The following is a 27,813-nucleotide window of genomic DNA, read 5'->3' on the forward strand; positions in this document are numbered from 1 at the left end:
CCGCCTACTTACCAGCATGGACGTTACCAGCAGCCTCACGAGCCTTGTGTTTACCATGTCCCTTGATGTGTCAAGCAGGGGCACTGGTTGACTGTCCTACACCTTCTCGTTTGTGTAAGTCTAGTCCATCATGTTTGTACAAAGCACTGTCCAATACCGTGTTTCCTGGCAGTTTATCCCCGATGTGGAGTGATGCGTGACTGTATTGATGGACAGGCTATCTTCACTCCCTGAAAGACCCGCAAACAACACTACCCGGTCTTCCCCAAGCTCCTCACCCCCCAGCTCCTGCGAGTACAGCAAAAACCTTTTTTTTTTTTTGGGCAGGCAGAGTGGATAGTGAGAGAGAGAGAGACAGAGAGAAAGGTCTTCCTTTTTGCCGTTGGTTCACCCTCCAATGGCCGCTGTAGCCGGCGCATCTCGCTGATCCGAAGCCAGGAGCCAGGTGCTTCTCCCGGTCTCCCATGCGGGTGCAGAGCCCAAGGACTTGGGCCATCCTCCACTGCCTTCCCGGGCCATAGCAGAGAGCTGGCCTGGAAGAGGGGCAACCGGGATAGAATCCGGCGCCCCAACCGGGACTAGAACCTGGTGTGCCAGCACCGCAAGGCAGAGGATTAGCCTGTTAAGCCACAGCGCCGGCAGCAAAAACCTTTTTAAAACCATCCTGTATAACTCAAAGATTCCCGGCTGAAGCCCCCTACATTTCCGGTGGCTGGTAAAACTCAGTGTATCACAGACCAAGGTGGCTTCTTCCAACTGCAGATTCCCGAAACAGCTGTGCTGGCCCCATCTGTAATGGCAGATGCTGTCGCACATCTGCCAAGAGCCTTCGAGGCTGGATTCTCTAAGGACGGCTTTCTACACCTATGGATGGGCTCTGCGGGCTCCCGCAGGGGGATCCGTAGTGTGTTCCACTGCTCGTGAGAAAAACTTCTTCACCAGGGAAAAGTTTGTTCTTGGGTTTGTAAATCTTGCAAGGGCTCTTAATGTGGGTATTTCTTTAGTGATAGAAGCCAACAGAAATCTTTGGTTATCCAGATACAAAATCCAAAGACTGTTTATTTGGGAGCTGTCTGGCTTTCTTCATAAATACATTTTGTAGGGTGAAGGCTCACAAACAAAGGACATGGAAACACCACAGCTGTGAGAAGGCGCCGCAGTCCCACATCTGCAGGAGGCTCACGGCTGGTTTTACGCTCACCACAACGGCTCGGACGGAGCTGGAGATGGGGAGCAGCGTGACCCTCACACTTTGGTTTTACACTTTAGAAAGCATAACGTAGTGCTCACCCTCCCCCAATCCGTTGCATTCTTTAGAAGACTTCTTTGTATTTCTTAAGCATTGTAGGGCAACTGATCAAAGATTTTAAAAAATCAGTGGTAATGTCCTGAGTTCTGTATCTGAATGGAAAAGCCTGCTCTCGGGGAAGGGGTTTAGCCGGGAGTTAAGGGGCCAGCATCTCGCATCACCATGCCAGGGTTCAATTTCTGGCACTGGTTCCTGACTCCGGCTTCCTGTCAATGCCGACCCTGAGACAGCGGTGATGGCTCAAGTAACTGGGTCTCAGCCAGTCTCATGGGAGACCCTGGAGGGTCTTCCTGACTCCTGATGTCAGCTCACGCCCAACCGCGGCTGTTGTGGGCCTGTGGGCAGTGAACCAGTAGATGAGAGCGCTTTCCTTCTGTCTCTGCTTCCCAAATAAACCAAAAAAGAAAAAAACTGCCCTTAGGTTTGCTAGCACCCCGACTGCATTTCTAGTTGGTACTGGTACTCCCCGAGGGGTATTCCCATCCAAGCACAAGTGTCCTCCCCACCCGCAAGGTAGCCTGCCTTGGCCGACTGCAGACAGACAGACACACACACTCTCTCTCTCCTTCCCCGCCGACGTGGACCAGACAAGGACCAGCCACACTGCACCGCCGAGGGAGGGGCGCACATGCAGCAGCCTTCAAAAGGAGAAGTCGCTTTACTTGCTTTTAAACTTGCAATGTTTGTCTTTATTTTGTTCTTTATATTTTGAAAGTGAAAAGAAATAGTATTGAGTCAATTTCTTTTTGTTTTTAAATATTTGTTCTATGTATTTACAAGCCTTAAAGTTGCTCTAAAGATTTCAAAAGTATTAAGAGTACTTTTCCCAGGGTAGCACTTTTTCTTTTTGAACAATTCTTGGAGGTCTCTGGTCCACAGCATTTCCTTCTGTTCCAAGGTTATGTACGCTTTGATTACTATTGTGATTTTTTTTTTTTTTAATTTTCTGAAGCAAGCTGAGAGGCAGGCAGAAAGATTTGATGCCAAAAAAAAAAAAAATAATAAAATAAAATAAAATAAAACCAACCGAACCCAAAACAATCTTTCTGACCTTGTTCACCCCAAACCTTTTAAAATCTGTACTAACTACTATGCCTTAAAACAAACGTGAGGTGCATCTGAAGGGGAGGGACTTTTATTTCTCTGCGCTTCTATTATACAAGTTGTTTACAGAAACTGCAAATTAAAAAATTACACTGGCATTTGCAGTCCTTAAAATAAATTAAAAGTTCTCAACTTTTTTTGTTTGCTAAACGTGTTTTTTTTAAAGTATGAGTCCTTGTTTAAAAAGAAAAGATTAAAACAGAAAATATTTTCTATAAATAATACATGTATTTGGTTTTCGTGCTCCCGCCCTCAGGCTGCAGTCTGCTTGTCTCCAGGACCTTTCCCTCCACGATCACCTCTCCCCCTCCCACTCGTGCACGCGTGGGCGTCCCCGCGAGAATTGGCCTTGCTGCACTGCGATTGGCGAAGACGTGAAACTTTTAGAAAAATACTGAAATCGCTGCTTCCGCGTTCTCTGGCCACCGCAGTCTAGCTGTCCTCGGACTCCTCCTCCGCCTCCCGCAGCCACGTGAAGAAGGCGGTGACCGACTTGAGCGCCACGCCCTTCCCGTTCTGCTCGGCCGGGTCCTTGCTGCTCTCCCACCTGTAGAAGGCGTCCTCCGAGATCACCTCCTCGTCGTACAGGCAGTCGAAGAACATCCGCAGCAGGTCTGCAGGGAAACAAAGAAGTGGGGGCGGAGCACCCAGACAGGTCACCCCACCCGCAGGCTGAGCGCACCCGAGCAGATCCACGCAGTCCATGTTTGGTCCTGGCTCTCTGCTCGCTTTGAACTACGTCCAGATAACAGTAACGCTGTTTTATAGCACAGGATTCTCAACCCAATGATCCTGAAAATTAAAGGTAAGGGTGACTTTTTATGTTCTTCCTTGTATGGTCCTCCATGGTTTGACAGCTTTACAACATCATTTTATAAATTCTGGAGCGAAAATGCAAGATACACTTTTCTCCTCCGAATGCGTGTGTGTGTTTAAAGATTTGTTTTTTGGAAAGGCGGAGTGACAGAGTCAAAGAGGGATGGATGGAGGGAGAGAGGGAGGGAGGGAGGGAGGGAGGGAGAGAGAATCTTCCCCCTGCTGGTTTACATCCCAAATGACCGCAATGGCCAAGGACTGGACAAGGACGAAGCCAGACGCCAGGAACTCCATCCTGCTCTCCCAAGTGAGTGGGGCCCACGTGCGTGGGTCACCTGTTGCTTTCCCAGGCGTACTGGCGGGAAGCTGGGTTGGAAGCAGGGAGCTGGGACTTGACCAGCAACCGGATATCGATGTCATCAGCAACGCAGCACTGCGAGCAGCTGGGCACACACCCACCCCTCTAAAATATGTTTAACTTTAAAGAGTGATGGTTTATATTGGAAAATACAGACACAATCTCTCTCATCTGTATTTTATTCAAACTGTAGTTGCAACTTGCTTTTTTAAATGTTCAAGGTTTTTGGGTAATTTTTTTTTTTTTGTGCTAGTACATTGTGATTTCCTTTATTATTTTGAGTGGTAGTACAAAAATATGTTATTTGTGAATTACTGAATCTATTAAGTCTGTCTCCTACTGAAGAACACTTAAGTTTTGTTTTTTTTTTTTTTAAGGATATTTCACTTGAGAGGTAGAGTTACAGACAGTGAAAGGGAGAGACAGAGAGAAAGGTCATCCTTCCGTTGGTTCGCTTCCCAAATGGCCTCAATGGACGAAGCTATGCTGATTCGAAGCCAGGAGCTAGGTGCCTCCTCTGGGTCTCCCATGTGGGTGCAGGGGCCCAAGCACCCGGGCCATCCCCCACTGCTTTCCCAGGCTACAGCAGAGAGCTGGACTGGAAGAGGAGCAGCTGGGACTAGAACCAGTGCCCATTATGGGATGCCAGCGCCACAGGTGGAGGATTAACCTACTGCGCCACGGTGCTGGCCCTGTTTTTGGGTAATTTTAATTGATTCACTGTCATGATGGAAATATGGCTTATATTATTATTAGAGATATTAAACCTTATTAGAGGGTTTGAGAGAGTAAGAGCGAGAGTGAGTGAGTGAGAGCGCTCCCATTGGTTTAGTTCCTAAATGGCTATAAAGGCAGAAGCCAAACGCTGGGAACTCAGTCCATGACTTCCATATGGGTGGTGATTAGTAGGGACATCGCTGCTGCCTCCCGTGGTTCACATTAGTAGGAAGCCGCACTGAGGAGCTGGAGCTGGGGACTGAACCCAGGCACTACAAGATGGGATGCAGGTGTCCCCGATGGGGTCTTAACTCCTTAGGTCAAACACCCATTTCTATATTCAGTTTCTTAAAAATTTACTCACTATGGGCTTTTAAAATTCATCTATAGTCAGCTCTCTAATCATTCATATTAATGGAGGGAGGCAGAGGAATAAACAATAAATACTTAGGGATAATAGGTTTAGACTGAATTATATTAATTATTTTTCTTGAGAATTATTTTCATAACTATACTAGTCAAGCTGATCTTGAAGTCACTTGTCATCCTCAGTTGGTCTATCCAGAAATGGAAGCAAGCGGAGCCGGCGCCGTGGCTCACTTGGTTGATCCTCCACCTGCAGTACCGGCATCCCATATGGGCGCTGGGTTCTAGTCCCGGTTGCTCCTCTTCCAGTCCAGCTCTCTGCTGTGGCCAGGGAAGGCAGTGGAGGATGGCCCAAGTGCTTGGGCCCTGCCGCAACATGGGAGACCAGGAGGAAGCACCTGGCTCCTGGCTTCAGATCGGCACAGCGCTAGCTGTGGTGGCCATTTGTGGGGGTGAACCAATGGAAGGAAGACCTTTGTCTCTCACTGTCTATAACTCTACCTGTCAAATGAATTAGAAAAAAAAAGAAAAAGAAAAAGAAATGGAAGCAAGCAGCCAGGATTCTCTTGGTGGTCAATCTAGAATTAACCAGGGATTTCTCTGAGGGATAACTGAAGCTGATAGTTCTTGGAGATACTTTAAATTTATCTGACTCATAGGGCACACAGCATCCATTCACCTGACCACTGAACCATTTCATTTGACAAGTTAGTGTCTGATATCAAATGACATTTCCAAGATCTCCAGAGAGCCAGGTGTGGTTTCTCGATTCAGACTACTTGGCTCTTCTTTAACCTAAGGACGGTCTGCTTCAGCCTCCCCTACTTCCCAAAGGGATTCGGCAGCGCTAGCACAGGCAGACTGCACGTGCAGTGGCCTGCGGTCTGCTGCCTCCGAGACAGCCACGCCCGCCACCGCACATTTTAGCTAAATTTTCATCGATTAACCAGTACCACCGAGACCTGGGTACACCGTATTTGGCTGGCTCGTCAGGAATCAATCACAGCCCTTAACTAACAACTATCCCACAATGCTCTGGTAAGTGAACCATGGTTACCACACTTCAGGCCTTCAGTGGGTGCCTGAGGACTCCTAGAGTTTCATCCTAGAGATCAGTAACCATTTTCATGCCCCAGGCCTGTGTTATCCAATATGGCAGTCACTAGACACATGTGACTATTTATTTTTTAAAATTTATTTACTTGTTTGAAAGGCAGAGTGACAGGGAGACACGCAGAAAGAGATATCCTATCACTGAGCCATTCCCCACATGTCCACGATAGCCAGGACTCGGCCACTCCAAAGCCTACAGCCACAAGCTCCCTCTGGGTCTCTCGCTGACGTGGCAGGAGCCCACTTGGGCCATCATCTGCCAGCTCCAAGGATGTCAGCAGGAAGCTGGGTCAGAAGCTGGAGTTGCTGGTGCTTGGACCAGAGACTCCATGTGGATGCAGTTTAACAAGCTACTCCACAACGTCTGCCCACATACGGCTATTTACATTAAAAAAGAAGAAAACTTCAGCTCTTCAGTCACACTGCTATATTTAAGGGTGTTACCTGCCAAAGGTAGTTAGTTCATGGTTACCATACTGGATGGTACAGATACACTTCCTTTATTGCAGAAAATTTTATTAGACCTGCCTTAGAATGAGGATTATTAAATCATTAATAAACTAGTTTTCATACACACACACATACACACACATATATAAATTTTGGTTTTCTTTAACTTATTTTGGGGGGCGGTGTGGGAGAGGGAGAAAGAGAGAGAGGACTATGGGTGACAGAGCTCCCACTCACTGGTTCATTCTCTAAATGCCTGTATTGGCTGGGGGGCCAAAGCTGGGAGCTGGGAACACAGCCCAGGTTTCTCATGTGGGTGGCAGGGGCAGGGTGGCAGAACCCAACTACCTGACTCATTATCACTGCCCCCCACAGTCTGAATTAGAAGGAGGGTGGAGTCGGAAGACGGAGCCAGGAGTCAAATCCAGGCACTCTGAAGTGAAATGCAGGCATCCTACCTGGCATCTTTTTTTTTTTTTTTCCTTTTTTTTTGACAGGCAGAGTTAGACAGTGAGAGAGAGAGACAGAGAGAAAGATCTTCCTTCCGTTGGTTCACCCCCTAAGTGGCAGCTATGGCCAGAGCATTGTGGCCGGTGCGCTGCGCCGCTCTGAAGCCAGGAGCCAGGTGCCTCCTCCTGGTCTCCCAGGTGGGTGCAGGGCCCAAGGACCTGGGCCATCCTCCACTGCCCTCCCGGGCCACAGCAGAGAGCTGGCCTGGAAGAGGGGCAACCGGGACAGAATCCGGCGCCCTGACCGGGACTGGAACCCGGTGTGCCGGTGCCGCAGGCGGAGGATTAGCCTAGTGAGCTGCGGTGCCGGCCTACCTGGCATCTTAACCACTGGCCAAATATCTGCTCCTCAATTAGCTTTCTTAACGCCACTTTCTCATACAGGTCAATAATATAAAAAACTCAAGGCACAGGCGTTAGTGTGGAGGTGAGGAGCTGCAGGCGACCTGAATTCCACCCCTGGCTCCCCCTGACTCTGGCTGCCAGCCACTGCAGGCCCCTGGAGCAGTGACGGTGTCTGCAGTCACAACACAGGGGAACCTGGATCGCACTCCCGGCTTCTGGGTCTGGCCCTGGCCACTGTGGGCATTTGGGAAGTGAAGCAGGAGATAGGAGCTCGCTCTCTCTCTCTCTCTGTCCTGTCTCTTAAGTAAAAATTTCTGAAAAAGTTCCGATTTATTAAATTTGTTGGTTATCGACTTTTTGTTCCTAATGACTCTTTTACTGTCCCCTTTCCAAAACCAAAACGTCTCTGAAGCCCTGCCCTGAACAAAACTGAACTACTAGTTGGGATAACTGCACCAAGAGGTGAACTTACTGGCAGGTTGATCGAGTTTTACTATTGATGCTTGTAGCGCATAAAGTGCTTGCAGCTCCTTCTCCGTGTCTGAGTCCAGGTACTTGAGTAGGATCGGCACCCGCTGCTTGATGACAGCAGTGTCCACCCGGAAGGTGGAGCAGTCAGCTGGAGGCGACAGAAGGACTGGCGTTACACCCACGGAGTTAACCACAGCGCCCTTTCCAGTTTTCTCAGTGCAGAGAAACCATCTGTCTCTGTGAGGGCAGAGGAACCAAGGGGTCCGAGGCAAAGCTTCTGAAATAGGTAAGGCTCGCACACCTAACGGATGTTCTCTCAGAAGGAACAGAAAATACGGAGGTGCAGTCATTCTGAGTGCTGGTTTCCCTCAAGAGCAACGCATCCTATTATTTATCTTTAATTATAATGAAGTGACAGTTTCTTCATAAACTACAAAAGTAACATTAATCAAATGTCTTACCATAAAAAATGATAGGCAGGTGAGCTGATGAATATGCTAATTAGCTTGAATTAATCATCCCACATACATAAACATATTAAAACATCATTTTACCTCATAAATGTATGTGATGATTTATCAAAAATAAAAGTAATAAAATAGGAATTTGAATAATTAAAAAACATTAACAAAGGAAATTAAAGTGAAGTTAATGCAAATCTCTTTCAGAAGAGTAAAAGAACTGGATGATCTTATTATCCCTAGGAAGAAAAGACCATAAAAGACTAACTGTGCACAGTATCCCCAACGTCTTCTGTGGTAGATATAACAAGGGGCCAAAGAAGGCAGCCTTCAGCTTCAGGCCCAAAAGCAAATGTTTTATGTTCTCTGTAAGTTACCACTGGGACAAAGTTCTGTTTATAAAAGCAGTTTTTGTACTTCCAATTTTGATTTTAAAACATCAAAGTCTTATGGTTCCAAAGATACAGAAAGTGATTTTTTTTTTATTGTTCTAGTACTATTGGTTGAACTCTGTAATTAACACACAATTATTCTTAGGTGTTTACATTTTAACTGAAAAGTGATCCCTGTTAAATATAAGAGTGGGAATAAGAGAGGGAAGAGATGTACAATTTGGAACATGCTCAATCGGACTTGCCCCAAATGGTGGAGTAGAAACGTGCCAGGGGATTCCAATACAATCCCATCAAGGTGGCATGTACCAATGCCATCGCACTAGTCCAAGTGATCAATTTCAGTTCACAATTGATCACACTGACAGGTCTAAGCGTCAAAGGGATCACATAAACAAGACTAGTGTCTGCTAATACTAACTGATAGAATCAAAAAGGGAGAGAATGATCCATCATGGAAAGTGGGATACACAGCAGACTCATAGAATGGCAGATGTCCTAAACAGCACTCTGGCCTCAGAATCAGCCCTTAAGGCACCCGGATCTGGCTGAAGAGCCCATGAGAGTATTTTAGGCATGGAAAGCCAAGATACTCTGGCAAAAAAAAAGGACCTAAATGAAAGGTCTCTGCGAGTGAGATCCCAGTAGAAAGAACGGGCCATCAAAGAAGGAGGTACCTTTCTCTGAAGGGAGGAGAGAACTTCCACTTTGTCTATGACCTTATCTAAATAAGATCGAAGTCAGTGAACTCAAGAGGCTTCCATAGCCTTGGAAACTCATGACTAGAGCCTAGGGTGATTACTGACGCCATAAACAAGAGTGTCAGTTGTTAAGTCAACAACAGGAGTCATTGTGTACTTGCTCCTTATGTGGGATCTCTGTCCTTAATGTGTTGTCCAATGTGAATTAATGCTATAACTAGTACTGAAACAGTATTTTATACTTTATGTTCTGTGTGGGTGCAAACTGATGAAATCTTTACTTTATATATACTAAATCGATCTTCTGTATATAAAGATAATTGAAAATGAATCTTGATGTGAATGGAATGGGAGAGGGAGCGGGAGATGGGAGGGGTGCGGGTGGGAGGGAAGTTTTGGGGGGGAAAAAGCCATTGTAATCCAAAAGCTGTACTTTGGAAAATTATATTTACTAAATAAAAAAAATTAATAAATGAAGACTTTCTATTTAGTTTGCTATTTACCTTATTAAAGAACTAACATTTGAAAGAAATAATGTGACAGAGGATCTTAAGCTGAATCTTAATAATGAAGCTAAATCAAGTGGCAGGAAGCTATCTTCTAAAATACAAGGACAAATCTGAAATTCTGAGACAACGTCTGGGCTGATGAAACGTTGACAGAAATGTGGATTTCTACCGAAAGTGAAGCAGATATCCTCATTAAATATTGCATGATGCTTAGAATATGTAGACATTCTACCAATTCTAATCCTACCTATCTATACAATTTATAAACATTCAAGAAAATTATCTTACCATATAAAATAAATATAGAGCAGGAAAAACTATTGGCATTTTCTTCCCTTATGCTTGCATGGTATTTACATAAAACAACTTTTCTAATGAGAATGACGTGAGGTTAAGATACGCAATCAATTTATTGTGACTCCTGAATGGGAGGAGGAGGTGGTCTTGAATGCTGGTGGTGGAACAGTAAGGGAAATGCCGCACGCACGTCATAGACAACACCCAGGAGCACGCAGCTTGCTGCTGGACTGAAGGACACAAGGCATACAGTAGTGCTCAGATCTGGCTTCTCTGCAGGAGAGCGCCAGGCGCTGCGAACAGAAATGGCACCTGTTTGCCTAGAACCTGGCCTACATAGGGCGAGTTTTGAAGACAATATAAATTCAGAGCATTGAATCAGTAGTTGACATAATATGGATTTCAGATGTTAAGAGCTACACTTACCGATGATAGCTGCTTTACAAACGGCTGTCATTAAAGCTCTAAGGAATGTGGGTGAACTCATCTGGCTTTCATCTAGGTTAGCCTGGAGTCAAAAACAAATGGAACATTTAAAAGAGCCCCTGCACACCAGAAAAACGACTTCCCCAAAATGAGGGCTGCCCTGGTACTAAGGTAGATAGTAACATTTGTTGTATTCTTGCAAAAATTAAACATTTAATTCATTGAAAAACAGTACATTACCACCAGTTCTATGAGAATACGTTCTAAAATAGCAGGTAGTTTTCAGAGTGCCTATCCTCTGCTCATTAGTTACACAGTGTGTATGTACCACATACATTTGAGAGTACATTCTTTTGGGGCCAGCAGTATGGCTTAGCGGGTAAAGGCTCTGCCTGCAATACTGGCATCCCAAATAGGTCCCGGTTCAAGTCATGGCTGCACCACATCCAACCCACCTCCCTGTTCATGTGCCTGGGAAAGTAGCAGAAGATGGCCCACATGCACCCACGTGGGAGACCTGGAAGAAGCTCCTGCCTCCTGGTTTCAGATGGGCTCAGCTCCAGCCATTGCAGCCATTTGGGAAGTTAATCAGTAGTGAATGGAAAATTTCCGTCTGTCTCTCCCTTTCTTTCTCTCATTCTGTAACACTGCTTTCCAAATAACTAAATAATTCTTTAAAAAAAAATTTTTTTTTTATAAGAGTGCATCCATTTAGGCCGGCGCCGTGGCTTAACAGGCTAATCCTTCGCCTTGTGGCGCCGGCACACTGGGTTCTAGTCCCGGTTGGGGCACCGGATTCTGTCCCGGTTGCCCCTCTTCCAGGCCAGCTCTCTGCTGTGGCCAGGGAGTGCAGTGGAGGATGGCCCAAGTCCTTGGGCCCTGCACCCCATGGGAGACCAGGATAAGCACCTGGCTCCTGCCATCGGATCAGCGCGGTGTGCCGGCCGCATCGCGCCAGCTGCGGCGGCCACCGGAGGGTGAACCAACGGCAAAAGGAAGACCTTTCTCTCTCTCTCTCACTGTCCACTCTGCCTGTCAAAAAAAAAAAAAAAAAAAAAAAAAAAAAAAAAGAGTGCATCCATTTAAAAACACTGTTTCCAGTGCCAGTGCTGTGGCATAGCGGTTTAGGTATACGGTTCAGCATATGCAGTGCTGGCATCCTAAATGGGCACCAGGTCAAGTTCTAGCTACTCCACTTCCAGCTCCCTGCTAACATGCCAGGGAAAGAAGCAGAGAATGGCCTGGGTCCTTAGTCTCTGAACCCACATGGGAGAACTGGCTCCCAGCTTTGGCCTGGCCCAGCCCTGGCTGTTGCAGCTATCTGGGGAGTGGACCAGTGGATGAAAGACCTCCCTCTCTCCCTCTCTATAACTCCAACTTTCAAATAAATAAAACCAATTTTTAAAAAAATTCTTTCCTTGGGAGCCGGCACTGTGACATAGTGAGTAAAGCCGCCACTTGCTGTGCTGGCATCCCATATGGGCACCGGTTCAAGTCCCGGCTGCTCCACTTCTGATCCAGTTCTCTGCTATGGCCTGGAAAAGCAGTGGAAGATGGCCTAAGTTTTTGGGCCCCTGCACCTGTGTGGGAGACCTGGAAGAAGCTCCTGGCTTCAGATCAGCCCAGCTCTAGCCATTGCAGCCATTTGGGGAGTGAACCAGCAGATGGAAGACCCCTCTCTCTCTTTCTGCCTCTGCCTCTCTGTAACTCTGCCTTTCAAATAAATAAATCTTAAAAAAAAAAATTCTTTCCTCAATACTCAATCCACATAAAGATGATACAATCCATATTTAATAGAATCACACAACTTCAGTGTATTTAAAAAACTATTTATTTGAGACACAGAGAGCTTCCATCTCCTGATTCACTCTCCAGATGCCAAAAATTGCCTGTGGCTAGGGCTGAAGCAGGAACCAGGAACTCAAGCCAGGCCTCTGAGATGGGTGGCAGAAACCCAATTACTGGAACCATAACCACCTCTTCCCAGGTTCTGAATTAGCAGGAAGCTGGACGGGAGTGGAGCTGGGTGTCGAACCCAGGTATTTTGATCAAGGCAAGGACATCCTGACCATCAGGCCAAACCCCTGCTCCTGCAGTACATTTTTTTTTTTTTAAAGATTTATTTATTTATTTGAAAGGCACAGTTACAGAGAGACAGTAGCAGAGACAGAGAGAGAGGTTCTCCATCTGTCGGTTCATTCCCCAAATGGCCACGAAACTGGAGCTGGGCTGATCGGAAGCCAGGAGCCTCCTCCAGGCCTCCCACACAGGTGCAGGGGCCCAAGGACTTGGGCCATCTTCTGCTGCTTTGCCAGGCCATAGCAGAGAGCTGGATCTGAAGTGGAGCAGCTGGGAATGGAATCAACGGCCATATGGGATGTGGCACTGCAGGGGGTGGCTTTACCCGCTACAGCACAGGCCCTGCAGTGTATTTTACAGACTACTTTCTCAGTGGTTACAACTACTCTTACATATACCAATATTGCTTTTTCATCTTCATTGTAACATGAATTGAGGGTTAATCTTAAGCACTGCCTCAAACAAATCTTTCAGGAGGTGAAAAAATTAATACTATTTCCTAAGAATGGCAAGAAAAAAAATCCGTATAGAAATGTTGGGTAAACAGGTACCCAGATTTGTTTTTAGTTTATTTCCCTTAAGACCTTATCTTATTGCTAATAGACACTGTACTACGCCAGATGAGTGACAAAAGGAAACCACAGGAATTACTTTTTTTTCTAGGCAGGTGTTCTAGATACTTCTCAAAGTTTACGTTCCTCCTGCCCGTGGACGGAATGCTTGTTTCAACTCCCTTTAAGAGCACAGCCTGACGTTTCCCACTGAAAGGATTGGCCTTGAAATGACAGGCTAGGAGAATTAGGTATGTCATTACAGACTTCTGTGTGTGAGCTAACAAGTCCAAAGATATTCAGAAATACGTTTGAAGCTGATGAATTTTCCACTGTGGTAGAGAATCAGTAGCTTCCTCTCTCTGCTGAGTGTCTAACCTGAAACATCACTTGAGAGGAACTGACAGTCTCTGGAGAGTAAGTTAAGACTGGTTGACAAACCAGGTGGCCATCTCTGTGGGCCATCAGCGGCGCTGAGCACGGAGGCTGTGTTTCAGTCAGAGGTTTCATTACCTATCTTCCCTACAGAACAGCACCATGCAGCACCTCTGCCGACAGCTAAGCGGGGGAGTGGGTGCCAAGAGCCGTATATGGAAGGGGAGGGAGTGGGTGCCAAGAGCCGTATATGGAAGATCCCATGATGGTTTTTGTGTTGCAGACAGATGCTGTCTTTAAGAATACTTGACCTAGAACGAAGCCAGGTGCGGAAGTTACTTCTACAGTGTCTGAACAATTATTTTTGAAGAATGAATGAGAGAATGACAATACACCATTCTTTTTCTGTCCCACAATAATTAATAAACAAATTGACAGAGCTTTTTAAAGCACTGAATATCACCTGAAATCTCCAAGGAATTAGAGTTTTTAGCACAGTTTGAGAAAATAAACAAATCAGCTAAATGTAACTTGGAAGTAACAGTAATAGTAATTCCAAACCACTTGTTTCTTAAGAAATAAACTGCATATTTCTTTTACCAAACAGAGCTAAATATTCTTACTTCTGGTATCCAAGGGTGCAACAGCAGATGTTTAACCTAGATGACACCCACATCCCACACTGCAAAGCCCTGGCTTTGATTTCTGTTTCCAATTTTCTACTAATGCAGACCCTGGAAGGCAGGAGTGATGGCTCAAATAACTCAGCTCCTGCAACCCACACAGGAGACCTGGATTTCATCCTGGCTCCTGGTTTCAGCCCTGGCCCAGTCCTAGTTTTGCAGGCATCTGGGGAGTGAACCCGAGCACTGGACTGTGCATGTATGCATGCTCTCTCTCAAATTAAAAAGTACAGAAGGCTTGAAGAAAACGGTAAAGGAGACTAAAGAACAGACAACTGGGATAGATAAGCAAAGTCCTACTTACATAGTTACATAATGCTATCAGACACAGAAGAATGCACGTCTCTGTACTGTGAACGGTTACTGTTATGTTTTTACCTTTTTGTTTGTTTTTTTAAGTCATCTTTATTAAGTAGAATTTATTTTCAGTAAAATTTATCTTCTGCCTTTTCTGCCTTATTTAAGAATAATGAACAACAGTAGAATAAATATTGATTATTGTAGAATAAATATTGATTAAAAAATGAAGTCTAACATAGCATTATTTTGCAATCTATAGGAATATAAAAGACAAAACTACTGAAATGATGGTGATCTATGAAAAATTATGGAGAAAGAGAATAATGTAAAATATGCAAACCTGATTTCTAAAACAGAAAAGAAGGTATATGGTATCATAAAGATGCTATAAAATCTGATGCTTATTTTTATCCTAAATGCTAGAACAAATTATAATATGAATGACTTAAAAGTTTTAGGAAAGAGATGGTTACACTAGAAAAATAAGTCATGGCAAACTAATCCTTTCTTTCTGATTAAATTATCACATTGTAGCTGAAACAGATAGAACTTCTTTGGACTCAAGTAAGGCATTTGACAAATTCGCTAACAACAGATACCCATCAGAAGAAAGATGAAAAGGAGACAGCAGAACAACATCAAATAACAAACAAGTTATTAACAAATAACAAACAAGCTGGAGTGTCCACAGAGGTAAGGTTGGTGCTGGCCCCTGAGGTCATGCTGTTTTGTCTTTGGTCCTACCAGTTCACACATTCACACCTATAACCTGGTTGAGGCCAAGGTTGGTGTATTAATGAAATGTATGGATGATGCGAATGAAAAAGATGTTGAGCTAATTTTATAATCCAGTTGGACCCAAAATGTCCTCAGACTAAAGAGGTTCTAAATGAAGACAAATATAAACAGAAATAAATGTTAAAAAAAATTTTTTTGGTTCAACAAACAGACAAGTAAGTTCAGGATGACAGAAAAATGACTAAACTACAAGACATAAAAGAAGAGGTACTGCATGACTGAGAAAGCAACTGTGCTGAGTGTGGTCCGACTTCCAGAAGCACAGACTCTAAAATAACATCTGCAATAAACCACCTGACTCACACTAGTGGACACACCGGTGGTCATGCTGAGTTTGCACATGCCATTTTGAGATGGATGTTGAAAATCCAGGCTATGGGCCGGCGCCGCGGATCAATAGGCTAATCCTCCGCCTTGTGGCACCTGCAGACCGGGTTCCAGTCCCGGTCAGGGCACCGGATTCTGTCCCGGTTGCCCCTCTTCCAGGCCAGCTCTCTGCTGTGGCCTGGGAGTGCAGTGGAGGATGGCCCAAGTGCTTGGGCCCTGTACCCGCATAGGAGACCAGGAGAAACACCTGGCTCCTGGCTTTGGATCAGCGCGGTGCACCGGCTGCAGCGTGCCGGTCCGCGGTGGCCATTGGAGGGTGAACCAACGGCAAAGGAAGACCTTTCTCTCTGTCTCTCTCTCTCTCACTGTCCACTCTGTCAAAAAAAAAAAAAAAAAGAAAGAAAAAGAAAAAAAAAAGAAAAAGAAAATCCAGGTTATGTTGTGATAGGAACAATCTGACAAGAGTTTAATACATGAATTTCCAATATGCAGCAAAATGGACGGAACTGATAGCCATTGTCTAAATTCTCAGTAAATTAGGGTCTTGCTTTTTTACTTGCTGAACTTATTATTATTATTTTTTCTTGACAGGCAGAGTGGACAATGAGAGACAGAGACAGAGAGGAAGGTCTTCCTTTGCTGCTGGTTCACCCCACAATGGCTGTTGCGGCCGGCACACCATGCTGATCCGAAGCCAGGAGCCAGGTGCCTCTCCTGGTTTCCCATGTGGGTGCAGGGCCCAAGGACCTGGGCCATCCTCCACTGCACTCCTGGGCCACAGCAGAGAGCTGGCCTGGAAGAGGGGCAACCGGGACAGAATCCGGCGCCCTGACCGGGACTAGAACCCGGTGTGCAGGCGCCGCAAGGCGGAGGATTAGCCTGTTGAGCCATGGCGCCGGCCGCCCGCGAAACTTCTTATTCGATAAAGTAGTAAGTCTTTTTCACTGTAATATAAATTTAAAATGTTATTTCAAAAGTGAAAAAAGGGAGGAAAAAGGAGGGTGAGAGGGAGGAAAGGGGAGGGAGGAAGAGAATATCATCTTTTTTTTTTTTAAAGATTCATTTATTTAATTGAAAGGCAGAATTAGAGAAGGGGCAGGGAAGAGACAAAGAGAGAGGTTTCTGGTTAACTCCCCAAAAGGCTGCAACGGCCAGGGCTGGGCCAAGCCAAAGCCAATAGCCAGGAGTTTCATCTGAGTCTCTCATATGGGTGCAGGGGTCCAAGTACTTGGCCATCTTTCTCTGCTTTCCCAGGCCATTAGCAGGGAGCAAGAAGGGAAGTGGAGCAGCCGGGACTTGGAGCTGGCACCCATGTGGGCCTCTGGTGTTGCAGGCTATGCCACAGTGCCAGCTCATCATTATGTTCTTACAATTATATCTACAAACCATATTGATGCTGTTAAAATTAATTTAAAAATTTTAAAAAAGGAAGGATGAGGCCGGCGCCGTGGCTCAACAGGCTAATCCTCTGCCTTGCGGTGCCGGCACACCAGGTCCTAGTCCCGGTTGGGGCGCCGGATTCTGTCCCAGTTGCCCCTCTTCCAGGCTAGCTCTCTGCAATGGCCCGGGAAGGCAGTGGAGGATGGCCCAAGTCCTTGGGCCCTGCACCCGCATGGGAGACCAGGAGAAGCACCTGGCTCCTGGCTTTGGATCAGCGTGATGCGCCGGCCACAGTGGCCACTGGAGGGTGAACCAACGGCAAAAAGGAAAACCTTTCTCTCTGTCTCTCTCTCACTGTCCACTCTGCCTGTCAAAAAAAAAAAAAAAAAAAAAAAAGGAAGGATGAAAAGAACACAGAAAGGCGACAGGGATACAATGACAGGCTACTACAGTTATTTAAAAGGCTCCCACTAAAGTGGGACAATAGTCTTACTATTCCATGTTGGCATTGGGGAAAAAACACAGGAAGATAAAATCATCAGATGCTTCACTATTTCTCAACCCATTAAAAGGGCTGCAAAGGAGGATTTACACAGGAGGGAGAGGACCAGGTTAGCTCTTCAGAGCTTCCATTCAAATCTGATTATTCTATGATCTCATAAAAATGTACAGAAATAAAACACACCTCCATAAACAAGAATTACTATTTAAAGAACTTATAGTAACATTAAAACAGACATGACCAACACAGACTATAAGACAAATAAAATTTAAAATTTTCACAAGGGGCCATTGATATAAAAGTGTGAGCCAACATATTTCATAATAATTATTTGTATATTCCTTATTAATATTACTTAGGACAGAATTTAAAATATGAGGACATTCAGAAAGAAACATAACTTTCTGAATGGTAAAATATAGAGCATATACTATACTAATAAGAAACCAGAGGGATGGCTATGTTTGGATATTTTAACTTTAAACAATCCGGGTGAATCAAAAACAGAGAAATAACCTTAGTGTTTCAGGCACATGGAAATATACGGATAAAATCTAACTTCATGAAGGTTAAAAGTGCCCACGGAGAAAAAGGATAGAACAGGTGAACAGAGAAGTTCCCACAGGAATCTTTCTTGCACAGCTATCGGGGTGGGTGATGCAGTCTTTATACCTCTACCCAGTCAAAGATCTGCTCATCATTCGCTTTATCCTCAATAATGAGTTTCTCGAGTCGCTTATATAGCTCTTCAGCAGAGAGTTCTTTCTTTGAAAGTGCTTCAGAGACACAGGAACTATCAGACTCCATGAAGTCCAACCTCTGAAACATAAAATGTTAACATATTAATAAAACTCAGCATTATCAACATCCTGAGAGAAAACAAAATCACAGGCCATGTCTTCTACTTTACTGGGAATCAAACGATCAGAAAGCTGGTTTTGAAAAGACTAACTCTATCATGCTTCTCAACACTCCTCCAACTGCACATTCTGTGTATCTCTGACTCTCCTTAGAAAACAGGCAGAAAAGAAGCACTACTATAATGATCTCTGTGGCTATGCTTACATCAAAATCATCCTGAGCTGCGGTCTTGCACTGTCACGACATGTCTCTAGGCTGGGTAAGAGCCCTAGGCAAGGGTACAATTTAAACCCCTTTCTGTAAACTATGGCTTAATGTTGGAGTCACTACAAAACTGTTGTCAACACTCTAAGCTGTTGTTAAGTCTTTTGTTAAGTCCTTCATATATCACATGACCATTCTGAATCCAAGTATGAGAAATGATGCTATAACTGTTTAATTCTTATATAGTACTTTAGAAGTTTATAATCAAAATGATTGATAATTTTCAATGGTATAAAGCTTTGATTTATCAAATTTCACTATGAAAAACTATAAAGAATAAAATGTAACGTGATTATTCATACAGGTTTTCTCCAACACCTCTAAAGACTCCGTATACTCCTATATCCTGCCCCCAGTCACCAAAGTAAACCCACTGTAATTCTGAACTTTGTATCTCACTGTTTTGTTTCTGCCACTTACATAATATCTTCTAAATGATGTCTCCCCATACAGATTTTTTTTCCAACTGAATGCTTTATTTTTGAGGTAACATTTTAAATTTATATTATAATCAATACTTAATGGCTTCATGCAATAAAGAGCACAACAGATAAAGTCAGCAGATCACGGTATAGCAGGAAAACAGGCACAGGTTAAAACCAATGATCAGGGCCGGTGCTGTGGCGTAGCAGGCTGAGCCCTGGCCTGCAGCACCAGCATCCCGTACAGGCGCCAGTTCATGTCCTTTCTGCTCCTCTTCTGATCCAGCTCTCTGCTGTGGCCTGGGAAAGCAGTGGAAGATGGCCCAAGTCCTTGGGCCTCTGCACTTGTGTGGGAGACCCTGAAGACACTCCAGGCTCCTGGCTTTGGACCAGCTCAGCTCCGGCTATTGTGGCCATCTGGGAAGTGAACCAGTGGATGCAAGACCTCTCTCTTGTCTCTTCCTGTCTGTCTGTAACTCTACCTCTCAAATAAATTCATAAAAAAACTTTAAAAAAAATCAAGTAAACAGATGTTTAACCTACTCACATCATGTAAAAAAAAAAATTTTTTTTTTTTTTTTTGACAGGCAGAGTGGACAGTGTGAGAGAGAGACAGAGAGAAAGGTCTTCCTTTTGCCGTTGGTTCACCCTCCAATGGCTGCCACGGCCGGCACGCTGCAGCCGGCGCACCGCGCTGATCTGATGGCAGGAGCCAGCTGCTTCTCCTGGTCTCCCATGGGGTGCAGGGCCCAAGCACTTGGGCCATCCTCCACTGCACTCCCTGGCCACAGCAGAGAGCTGGCCTGGAAGAGGGGCAACCGGGACAGGATCGGTGCCCTGACTGGGACTAGAACCCGGTGTGCCGGCGCTGCAAGGGGGAGGATTAGCCTATTGAGCCACAGTGCCGGCCACATCATGTAAATTTTAAAATAGGCACATTATCATTAGAAGTATAGTAGTATATAATTCCCATCAATTTGTCTGACAGATTTATGTATTTATTTACTTTTAAAGATTTATTTATTTACTAGATTTATTTATTAGAAAGTCAGAGTTACACAGAGAGAGGAGAGGCAGAGAGAGAAAGAGAGAGAGAGGGAGGGGGAGGTCTTCCATCTGATGGTTTACTCCCCAGATGGCCACAAAGGCCGGAGCTGCGCAGATCCAAAGCCAGGAGCCAGGAGCCTCCTCTGGGTCTCCCACATGGATGCAGGGCCCAAGGACTTGGGCCATCTTCTGCTGCTTTCCCAAGCCACAGCAGAGAGCTGGATCGGAAGAGGAGCAGCTGGGTCTTGAACAGGCACCCATATGGGATGCCAGTGTTTCAGGCCAGGGCGTTAACCCACTGCTGGCCCCTTGACAAAGATTTAAAACAAAGCCTACACAGTTTTAGAAACAGTTCAGTACTGCAATTATTCTGATTCAATGTTGGAAAATTAAACATGCTACCCTTCACATTCCAATATACCCACAAAAGCAAAACACAATGGCTGTAAACTCTTGTGAATGGGCAGTGGGTTTTTCACAACCTTGAAACATTCTTCAAATGAATTCTAATGTAGCAAAGTGTTAGTGTACATACACAGAATACCTGTTTAACCAACTACCAAACCTACAAAAATAATCTGTCTGTAAGCCGGCGCCGTGGCTTAACAGGCTAATCCTCCACCTTGCGGTGCTGGCACACCGGGTTCTAGTCCCGGTCGGGGCGCTGGATTCTATCCCAGTTGCCCCTTTTCCAGGCCAGCTCTCTGCTATGGCCTGGGAAGGCAGTGGAGGATGGCCCAAGTCCTTGGGCCCTGCACCAGCATGGGAGACCAGGAGAAGCACCTGGCTCCTGGCTTCGGATCAGCGCGATGCGCCGGCTGCAGCGGCCATTGGAGGGTGAACCAACGGCAAAAAGGAAGACCTTTCTCTCTGTCTCTCTCTCTCTCTCACACTATCCACTCTGCCTGTCAAAAAAAAAAAAAAAAAAAAACTGTCTGTGAGCAATTAACAACAAAATGAGGTGCACTGTTAATAAAATATGAAAAAAATGGACATAAAAGCCTTTGCCACTATCAAAGGAGTCAGTGGTGAGCTTTTAAGTTTATACTGGTTGCTGGAGAGAAATATTTCTCAAAACCCCTGTGTTTCTCCAGAAGTTATCTGAACTTGGTACCAAGAAAGCTCGGCTTTGACTCCACAGACGGGTTCTCCACGGCTTCTTGCATGAAGCTTCTGGGTTCCCAGAAAAAGAGCATCACAGCTGGACGTTAGGATACAGACGTTCACGTTTTAAAGGGCCACACTTTAATTGCTTTTTAAAAAGTTTTATTAGAACAATTACACCCATAACTTAAGATTTTTGAGAGCCAGAGAAACAGAGATAGAGATGAAGAGATAGAGAAACAGCGCCCATCTACTGGTTCACCCTCCGAATGCTCATCACGCTTTAAGCCCAGAGCCGGGGATGCAATCCCTATCTCTCATGAGGGCTAAGACTTAGACAAGTCAAGTTAATACATGAAGTCACGTATTCAGCGGAAGAAAACTGAAACCTGAATCTAGGCTGATGACATGAAGGCAGGGACCCCTCCCTGAGGCATCACTGCTGCCTCCCAGGTGTGCACTCTCAGGATCTGGACTCTGGAGCAGGATGTACATGAACCCAGCCGCTGGAAGATGGGATGTGGGCATCCCCTAGGAGCATTTTACTTGCTAAGCCAAACACCTACCCCCATAATTTATTGAGAACCTCAGTAAGCTTAGTAATCTTTAAATAATTATCTCATTTTAATTTCCACAAAAATTCTACAAGATAGGCATTATTAGCATTTTATAGGTGAGGGATCTAAGAATAAAAGTTAATACTTGGGCTGGCACCCTGCAGTAGTGGGTAAAGCCCATAAGGGTACTGACTCAAGTGCTGGCTGCTCCACTTCCAATCCAGCTCTCTGCTATGGTCTGGGAAAGCAGTAGAAGATGGCCCAAGTCCTTGGGCCCCTGCATCTGCATGGGAGACCCGGAAGAAGCTCTGGCTCTGGCTTTGGATTGGCACAGCTCTGGCCACTGTGGCCATTTCGGGGAGTGAACCAGTACATGGAAGAACTCTCTCTCTCTCTCTCTGCCTCTCTGTAACTCTGCCTATCAATTAAATAAATAAATAAAAATCTTTTTAAAAATGTTAATACTTAAACTCACATATTAAGTGGTAGAAAATGGAAATCTGAATCTAGGTTTATCTGACATTGATACAAGATGTCATATAGTTTCATTTTTCTCCACTATATACCTAGAAGCAGAATTGTAGAGTCATATGGTAATCATATGTGGAACAATCTTTCTGAGTTTTTTTTTGGGGGGTCATAAATTATATCTTTATATATTGCATATTAACAGAGTTATTATTTTGTGACTTTATTTTTAAAATCCTATAGGAGGGGTTGGCACTGTGGCATATGGTAAAACTGTCGCTTGCAGTGCTGCTATCCAATGTGTGTGCCGGTTCGAGATCCGGCTGCTCCATTTCCAATCCAGCTCTCTGCTATGGCCTAGGAAAGCAGTAGAAGATGGCCCAAGTCCTTGGGCCCCTGCACCTGCGTGGGAAACCCAGAAGAAGCTCCTGGCTCCTGGCTTTGGATCGGCACAGCTCCAGCCGTTGTGGCCAATTGGGGAGTGAACCAGCGCATGGAAGACCTCTCTCTCTCTCTGCCTCTCCTTCTCTCTCTGTGTAACTCTGACTTTCAAATACATAAATAAATCTTAAAAAAAAAAAATAGGAAACAATGAGTTACAAAAAACATTAATACTAGCTTTTATGTTTATGTAGTTATTTTAATCGGAGATATTTCCTTCTTTGTCAAGGTTTTGTTACTGTCTAGTGTGCTTTGCTTTCAGTCTGAAGGGCTCTCTTAAGCATTTATTAAAGGGCAGGTCTTACTGAAACAAGCTCACTTAACTTTCTTAAATCTGAGAATATCTTAATTTCTCCTTCATTTTTGAAGGAATTTTTGCCAGATTATAGTTTTCAGTTGGCAATTTTATCACACCATTTATTATCATTCCACTGTCTTGTGGCCTCCATGGTTTCTAGTTAGAAACTGGCTGTTAATCATTTGGAGGTTCCCTTGTATGTGAGCTGTCACTTTTCTCCTGCTATTTTCAAGGTACTTTTCTTGGGGCTGGTGGTTAGCTTAGTAGTTAAGAAGAACGGGGCCCACACAGGAGTACCTGGGGTCCACTCCCAGACCTGGTTCCGTCTTCAACTTTCTGCTAATACAGACTTCAGGAGGTCGAAGTGTTGAGTTTCTGCCACACACGAGACCTGTATTGAATCTCTGGTTCCTCGCTTTGGTCATAAGCTGCTATTGTAATTTAGGAAGTGGACCAGTGAATGGGAGTTCTCTCTCTGCCTCTCCAATAAATAAATAAAAAAATCTGGGGGAGCCAGCATTATGGCGTAGTGGGTAAAACCACCGCCCGCAGTGCCAGCAGGCCATATGGGTGCCAGGTTCTAGTCCCAGCTGCTCCACTTCTGATTCAGCTCTCTGCTATGTTCTGGGAAAGCAGTAGAAGATTGCTCACCTTCACCTGCACCTGCATGGGAGACCCAGAAGCTCTTGGCTCCCGGCTGCAGATCGGCCCCTAGCTCTGGCTGTTGCGGCCATTTCGGGAGTGAACCAGTGGATGAAGACTTCTGTCTTTCTCTGCCTCTGCCTCTCTTTAACTCTGCCTTTCAAATCAATAAACAAATCTTTTAAAAATATTTTTTTCTCTCTCTCCCTATATATATGCCATGGCAGGGATCTCAGAAAAATTTATCCTTGTTGGAATTTATTGACAATTCCAGGACATATAAATTCATGTCTTTCATTAACTCTTGGGAAGTTTCCAGTCACTATGTTCTTGAATATTTTTCTTTCCCTTATCTTTGTCTTCTCTGTCTGAGACTCCACAGTATGTGTAAGTTGTTATCAATGATGGTGTCTCATAGGTTCCTTAGGTTCTGGACATTTTTCTTTCTTTTTTTTTTTTTTTTTTTTTTTGACAGGCAGAGTGGACAGTGTGAGAGAGAGACAGAGAGAAAGGTCTTCCTTTTGCCGTTGGTTCACCCTCCAATGGCCGCCGCGGTAGCGCGCTGCGGCCGGTGCACCGCGCTGATCCGATGGCAGGAGCCAGGTGTTTATCCTGGTCTCCCATGGGGTGCAGGGCCCAAGCACTTGGGCCATCCTCCACTGCACTCCCTGGCCACAGCAGAGAGCTGGCCTGGAAGAGGGGCAACCGGGACAGGACCGGTGCCCCGACCGGGACTAGAACCCGGTGTGCCGGCGCCGCAAGGCGGAGGATTAGCCTATTGAGCCGCGGGGCCGGCCTGGACATTTTTCTTGACTCTTTCCTCCATTGTTCAGATCTTCTGATGAATCTCCCTGGTTAATTTTTCACTTCAGCTTTCATACATTTTAAACCTGAGAACTGCTATTTAGTTTCTTGTTATAATTCTTATTTTTCTTTTTAAAAATTATTATTTATTTTTATTTTATTCACAAGGCAGAAGAGACAGACAGGGATCTTCCATCTGCTGGTTCATTTCCTAAATGCCACAACAGTCAGAGATGGGCCAGATTAAAGCCTGGAGCCCAGAAACTTCATCTGGGTCTCCCAAGTGGGTGGCAGGGCCCTAAATTCTTGAGCCATCACCTGCTGCCTGCCAAAGTGCACATCCAGGAAGCCGGACTGGAAGCAGAGGAGACAGACTCCACCAGGCACTCCTGATACGGGACGCAGGTGTCCCATGTGGCAACCTCACCACTGTGCCAAACGCCTTTACTGACAGTCCCTATTTGTTCATAATCATTCTCCTGATTTCCTTTAGCTCTCTGTCCATGGTGCCTTCAACAATTTAAGCACATTTAAGAACATGAACTTAGTCTTTGTCTAATATGTCCAATGTGTGGGCTTGCCCTGTGTTGTTTTCCATCAGTTTTTCTTCCTGTGAATGAACCATTCTGCTTCAGGTTTTGTTTGAAAGAGATCATGTGTGTGTATGTGTGTGTGTGTGTGTGTGTAAGAGAGAGACACAGAGAAATAGAGAGAGAGAGAGAGGGAGAGAGAGAGAGGGAGCAAGAGATCTTTCATCTGCTGACTCATTCCCAGCAATAGGAAGGGTTGCACTGAGATGAAGCTGGGAGCTAGGAACTCCCTCCAGGTCTCTCACACGACTGGCAGGAACTAAAGTGCTTGAGCCATCATCTGTTGCCTCCCAGTGCATTGGCAGGAAGCTGGACCAGAAGCAGAGTAACCAGGACTCGAATCCACATTGCAATATGGGATATGGGCACCTCAAACAGAGGCATAACCTGCTGTGCCACAACACCCACTCCTATGAACTGTACTTCAATGATGCTATGGTTTGTAGTTTTTTGTTGAGAACTTAAAAAAAAAGCTTTTGACTCTAATGATCTTCCTCTATTGTCTTCCGTTTCACTGATCTTTAATCTGAACTTTATTATATCCTTTTTTAATATATTCTTTGACTTTCATTTGCTGTTACTTTTTTCCTAATTTCTTAAGACTGAAGCCAAGATCTCTGATTTGTGACTTTAATTATTTTCTAAGCACAGATGCTTCAGTGATAACCATTTCCCTGTAAGTCCAGCTCTAATTGCATCTCACAAATTTTGATTTGCTGTGCTTCCATTTTCATGTGATTCAAATATTTTTCTTGTATCTGTTCTGACTTCTCCCTTGATCCGTAGGTGACTGAGAATCACGTTCCTGAATTCTCAGTGTGCGCTGCCTTCATTCTTACTGGTTACGGTAGCTGAGGAGACAGTTCCAGACGGACTGGTATTCTCTCAGCACTCTGATTATTCCACCAGCTTCTGGCTTCCGTGTTGCTACTGCAGTCTATTTTTTTCAGAGGGTGGAAGACTTCTTATTTCTAGTTTCTTTAAAATCTTATGTCCTTAGTGTGATGCAATTTCACTAAAATATAACCAGCCTGCATGGCATATATAGATGGTTCATTATAGATTCATGTACTTTATCAGTTCCAAAAAAATCTTAGCCACTGTCATTTCAAACATTGCTTGTTTTCCATTCATTTTCATTTTTTTCCTGGGGTTCAATGAGACTCTCATTTGATCCTCCAGGTCTCACATCTCATAAACTTACCTAGTTTTTTTCTCCCCAGGGCTCTCCAGGTGTTTTGATTAGACTCTTGTTATTGGCTCATTTTGCTGATTCTCTGTTTTTAGAGTGTTATTTTATATTCTGAGTAAAAATTCTGCCATCTCTGGTCTTTGGACCATTTATCTTCTGCTTGTTTCTCATGCACTCGACTTCATAGGCCAGGAATGCATCAGAAACTATGTTTTGTGCAGGTATTTTTAAAAAAAGAAGTATTTAAGGCCGGCGCCGTGGCTTAACAGGCTAATCCTCTGCCTTGCGGTGCCGGTACACTGGGTTCTAGTCCTGGTCGGGGTGCCGGATTCTATCCCGGTTGCCCCTCTTCCAGGCCAGTTCTCTGCTATGGCCTGGGAAGGCAGTGGAGGATGGCCCAAGTGCTTGGGCCCTGCACCCGCATGGGAGACCAGGAGAAGCACCTGGCTCCTGGCTTCGGATCGGCGTGATGCGCCGGCCGCAGCGGCCATTGGAGGGTGAACCAACGGCAAAAAGGAAGACCTTTCTCTCTCTCTCTCTCTCTCACTATCCACTCTGCCTGTCAAAAAAAAAAAAAGTATTTATTTACTTATTTGAAATGTAGAATTAGAGAGAGAGAGAGAAAGAAATGTTCTTTAGTGTGTCTAGAATACAACCAAAATACACGGCAAACTAATGTAAGTATTCAGAATAATATACTTTAAAGCCATTTTCAGGGGCTGGTATTGTGGCACAGTGGGTAACCTGTGGTGTCAACATATCACGTAGAGGCCAGTTCAACTTCCTGCTGCTCTGCTTCTGATTCAGCTCTTTGCTGACGTGCCTGGGAAGGCAGCAGCAGGTGGCCCAAACACTTAGGTCCCTGCCACCTACACGAGAGACTCAGATGGACTTCAGGTGCCTGCCTGCCTTTTGCCTGGCTCAGTCCCAGTTATTGCAGCTATCTGGGGAGTGAACCAGCAGATGGACGATCCCTCTTCCTCTCTTTCTCTCTCTGTCACTATGCATTTCAAATAAAAATAAATTTTTTAAAAACAGTAATTTTTAGATTTCATTTTTTCCTTTTACCTAGTTTTTTTTTTTCTCTCCTTACTACTAATTTTGTTAGCAATCTTAGCTTCAGTTCCCCTCCTATGTTTTAGGATTTTGATTTAACAGAGTCATTTTCAGAATTTTGATTTATTTCTCTGTCATTTTTCTCAGTTTGATAGTTTTATGCTTTCCTTTGATCTCTCACAATTCCCTGATTAAGATCAGACTGTATCAATTATGGGGACTCTGCTTTGTGGATCTAATTACTAACTCAACAGGCAGGCTAGTTAAGTTCTGGCTTGCAAAACTGTCTATTCCTTGCACTTATGTAGCTTCAGAATTTCAAGTGGTGCGCTTGCTGCTAATCCTCTGCCATGGAAGGGTTATCTGAGCTCCTTTAATTACAGAGTAGCTTCTTGTTGCTTCTGCCTGTTCTCAGAGGTCAGAGGCTTACGACTTTAGTTCCCTTATTCCTGCCTTCATAATTCACTTCACTTCTGATTACTGAGACACATAGCTGGTTGTCAAAGTGTGACTGCATTTTAAAGTTTCTTTATAAAAGGTTTATTTATTTGAAAGGCAGAGTTACAGAGAGGGAGAGGGAGAAAGAGAGAGGGAGACAGGGAGAGGGAGAGGGAGACAGGGAGAAAGGGGAGGGAGACAGGGAGAGGGAGAGAGGGAGAGAGGGGAGGGAGGGAGAGAGGGAGAGAGGGGAGGGAGGGAGAGAGGAGGAGAGGGGGAGAGGGGGAGAG

The 27,813-nt window shown here is 44.8% G+C and overlaps 1 protein-coding gene across 11 annotated transcripts in view; it reads right to left on the reverse strand.

Moving 5' to 3' along the window:
- Positions 1–1,988: 1,988 nt before the first annotated feature.
- The window catches only part of EIF4G3 (eukaryotic translation initiation factor 4 gamma 3), a 366,352-nt gene continuing 340,527 nt past the window's right edge, over positions 1,989–27,813 (reverse strand). For all 11 annotated transcript variants that reach the window (XM_062190568.1, XM_062190571.1, XM_062190570.1 and 8 more), the window contains 4 exons: positions 18,012–18,158; positions 10,345–10,426; positions 7,560–7,706; positions 1,989–3,027 (listed from right to left, as the gene is read on the reverse strand). In XM_062190568.1, the coding sequence (XP_062046552.1) occupies positions 2,846–3,027; positions 7,560–7,706; positions 10,345–10,426; positions 18,012–18,158 (558 nt within the window). In that variant the 3' untranslated portion in view covers positions 1,989–2,845. The remainder of the gene's footprint in view (positions 3,028–7,559; positions 7,707–10,344; positions 10,427–18,011; positions 18,159–27,813) is intronic.

Source organism: Lepus europaeus, chromosome 5 (assembly GCF_033115175.1).
Source record: "Lepus europaeus isolate LE1 chromosome 5, mLepTim1.pri, whole genome shotgun sequence".
NCBI classification, from domain to species: Eukaryota; Metazoa; Chordata; class Mammalia; order Lagomorpha; family Leporidae; genus Lepus; species Lepus europaeus.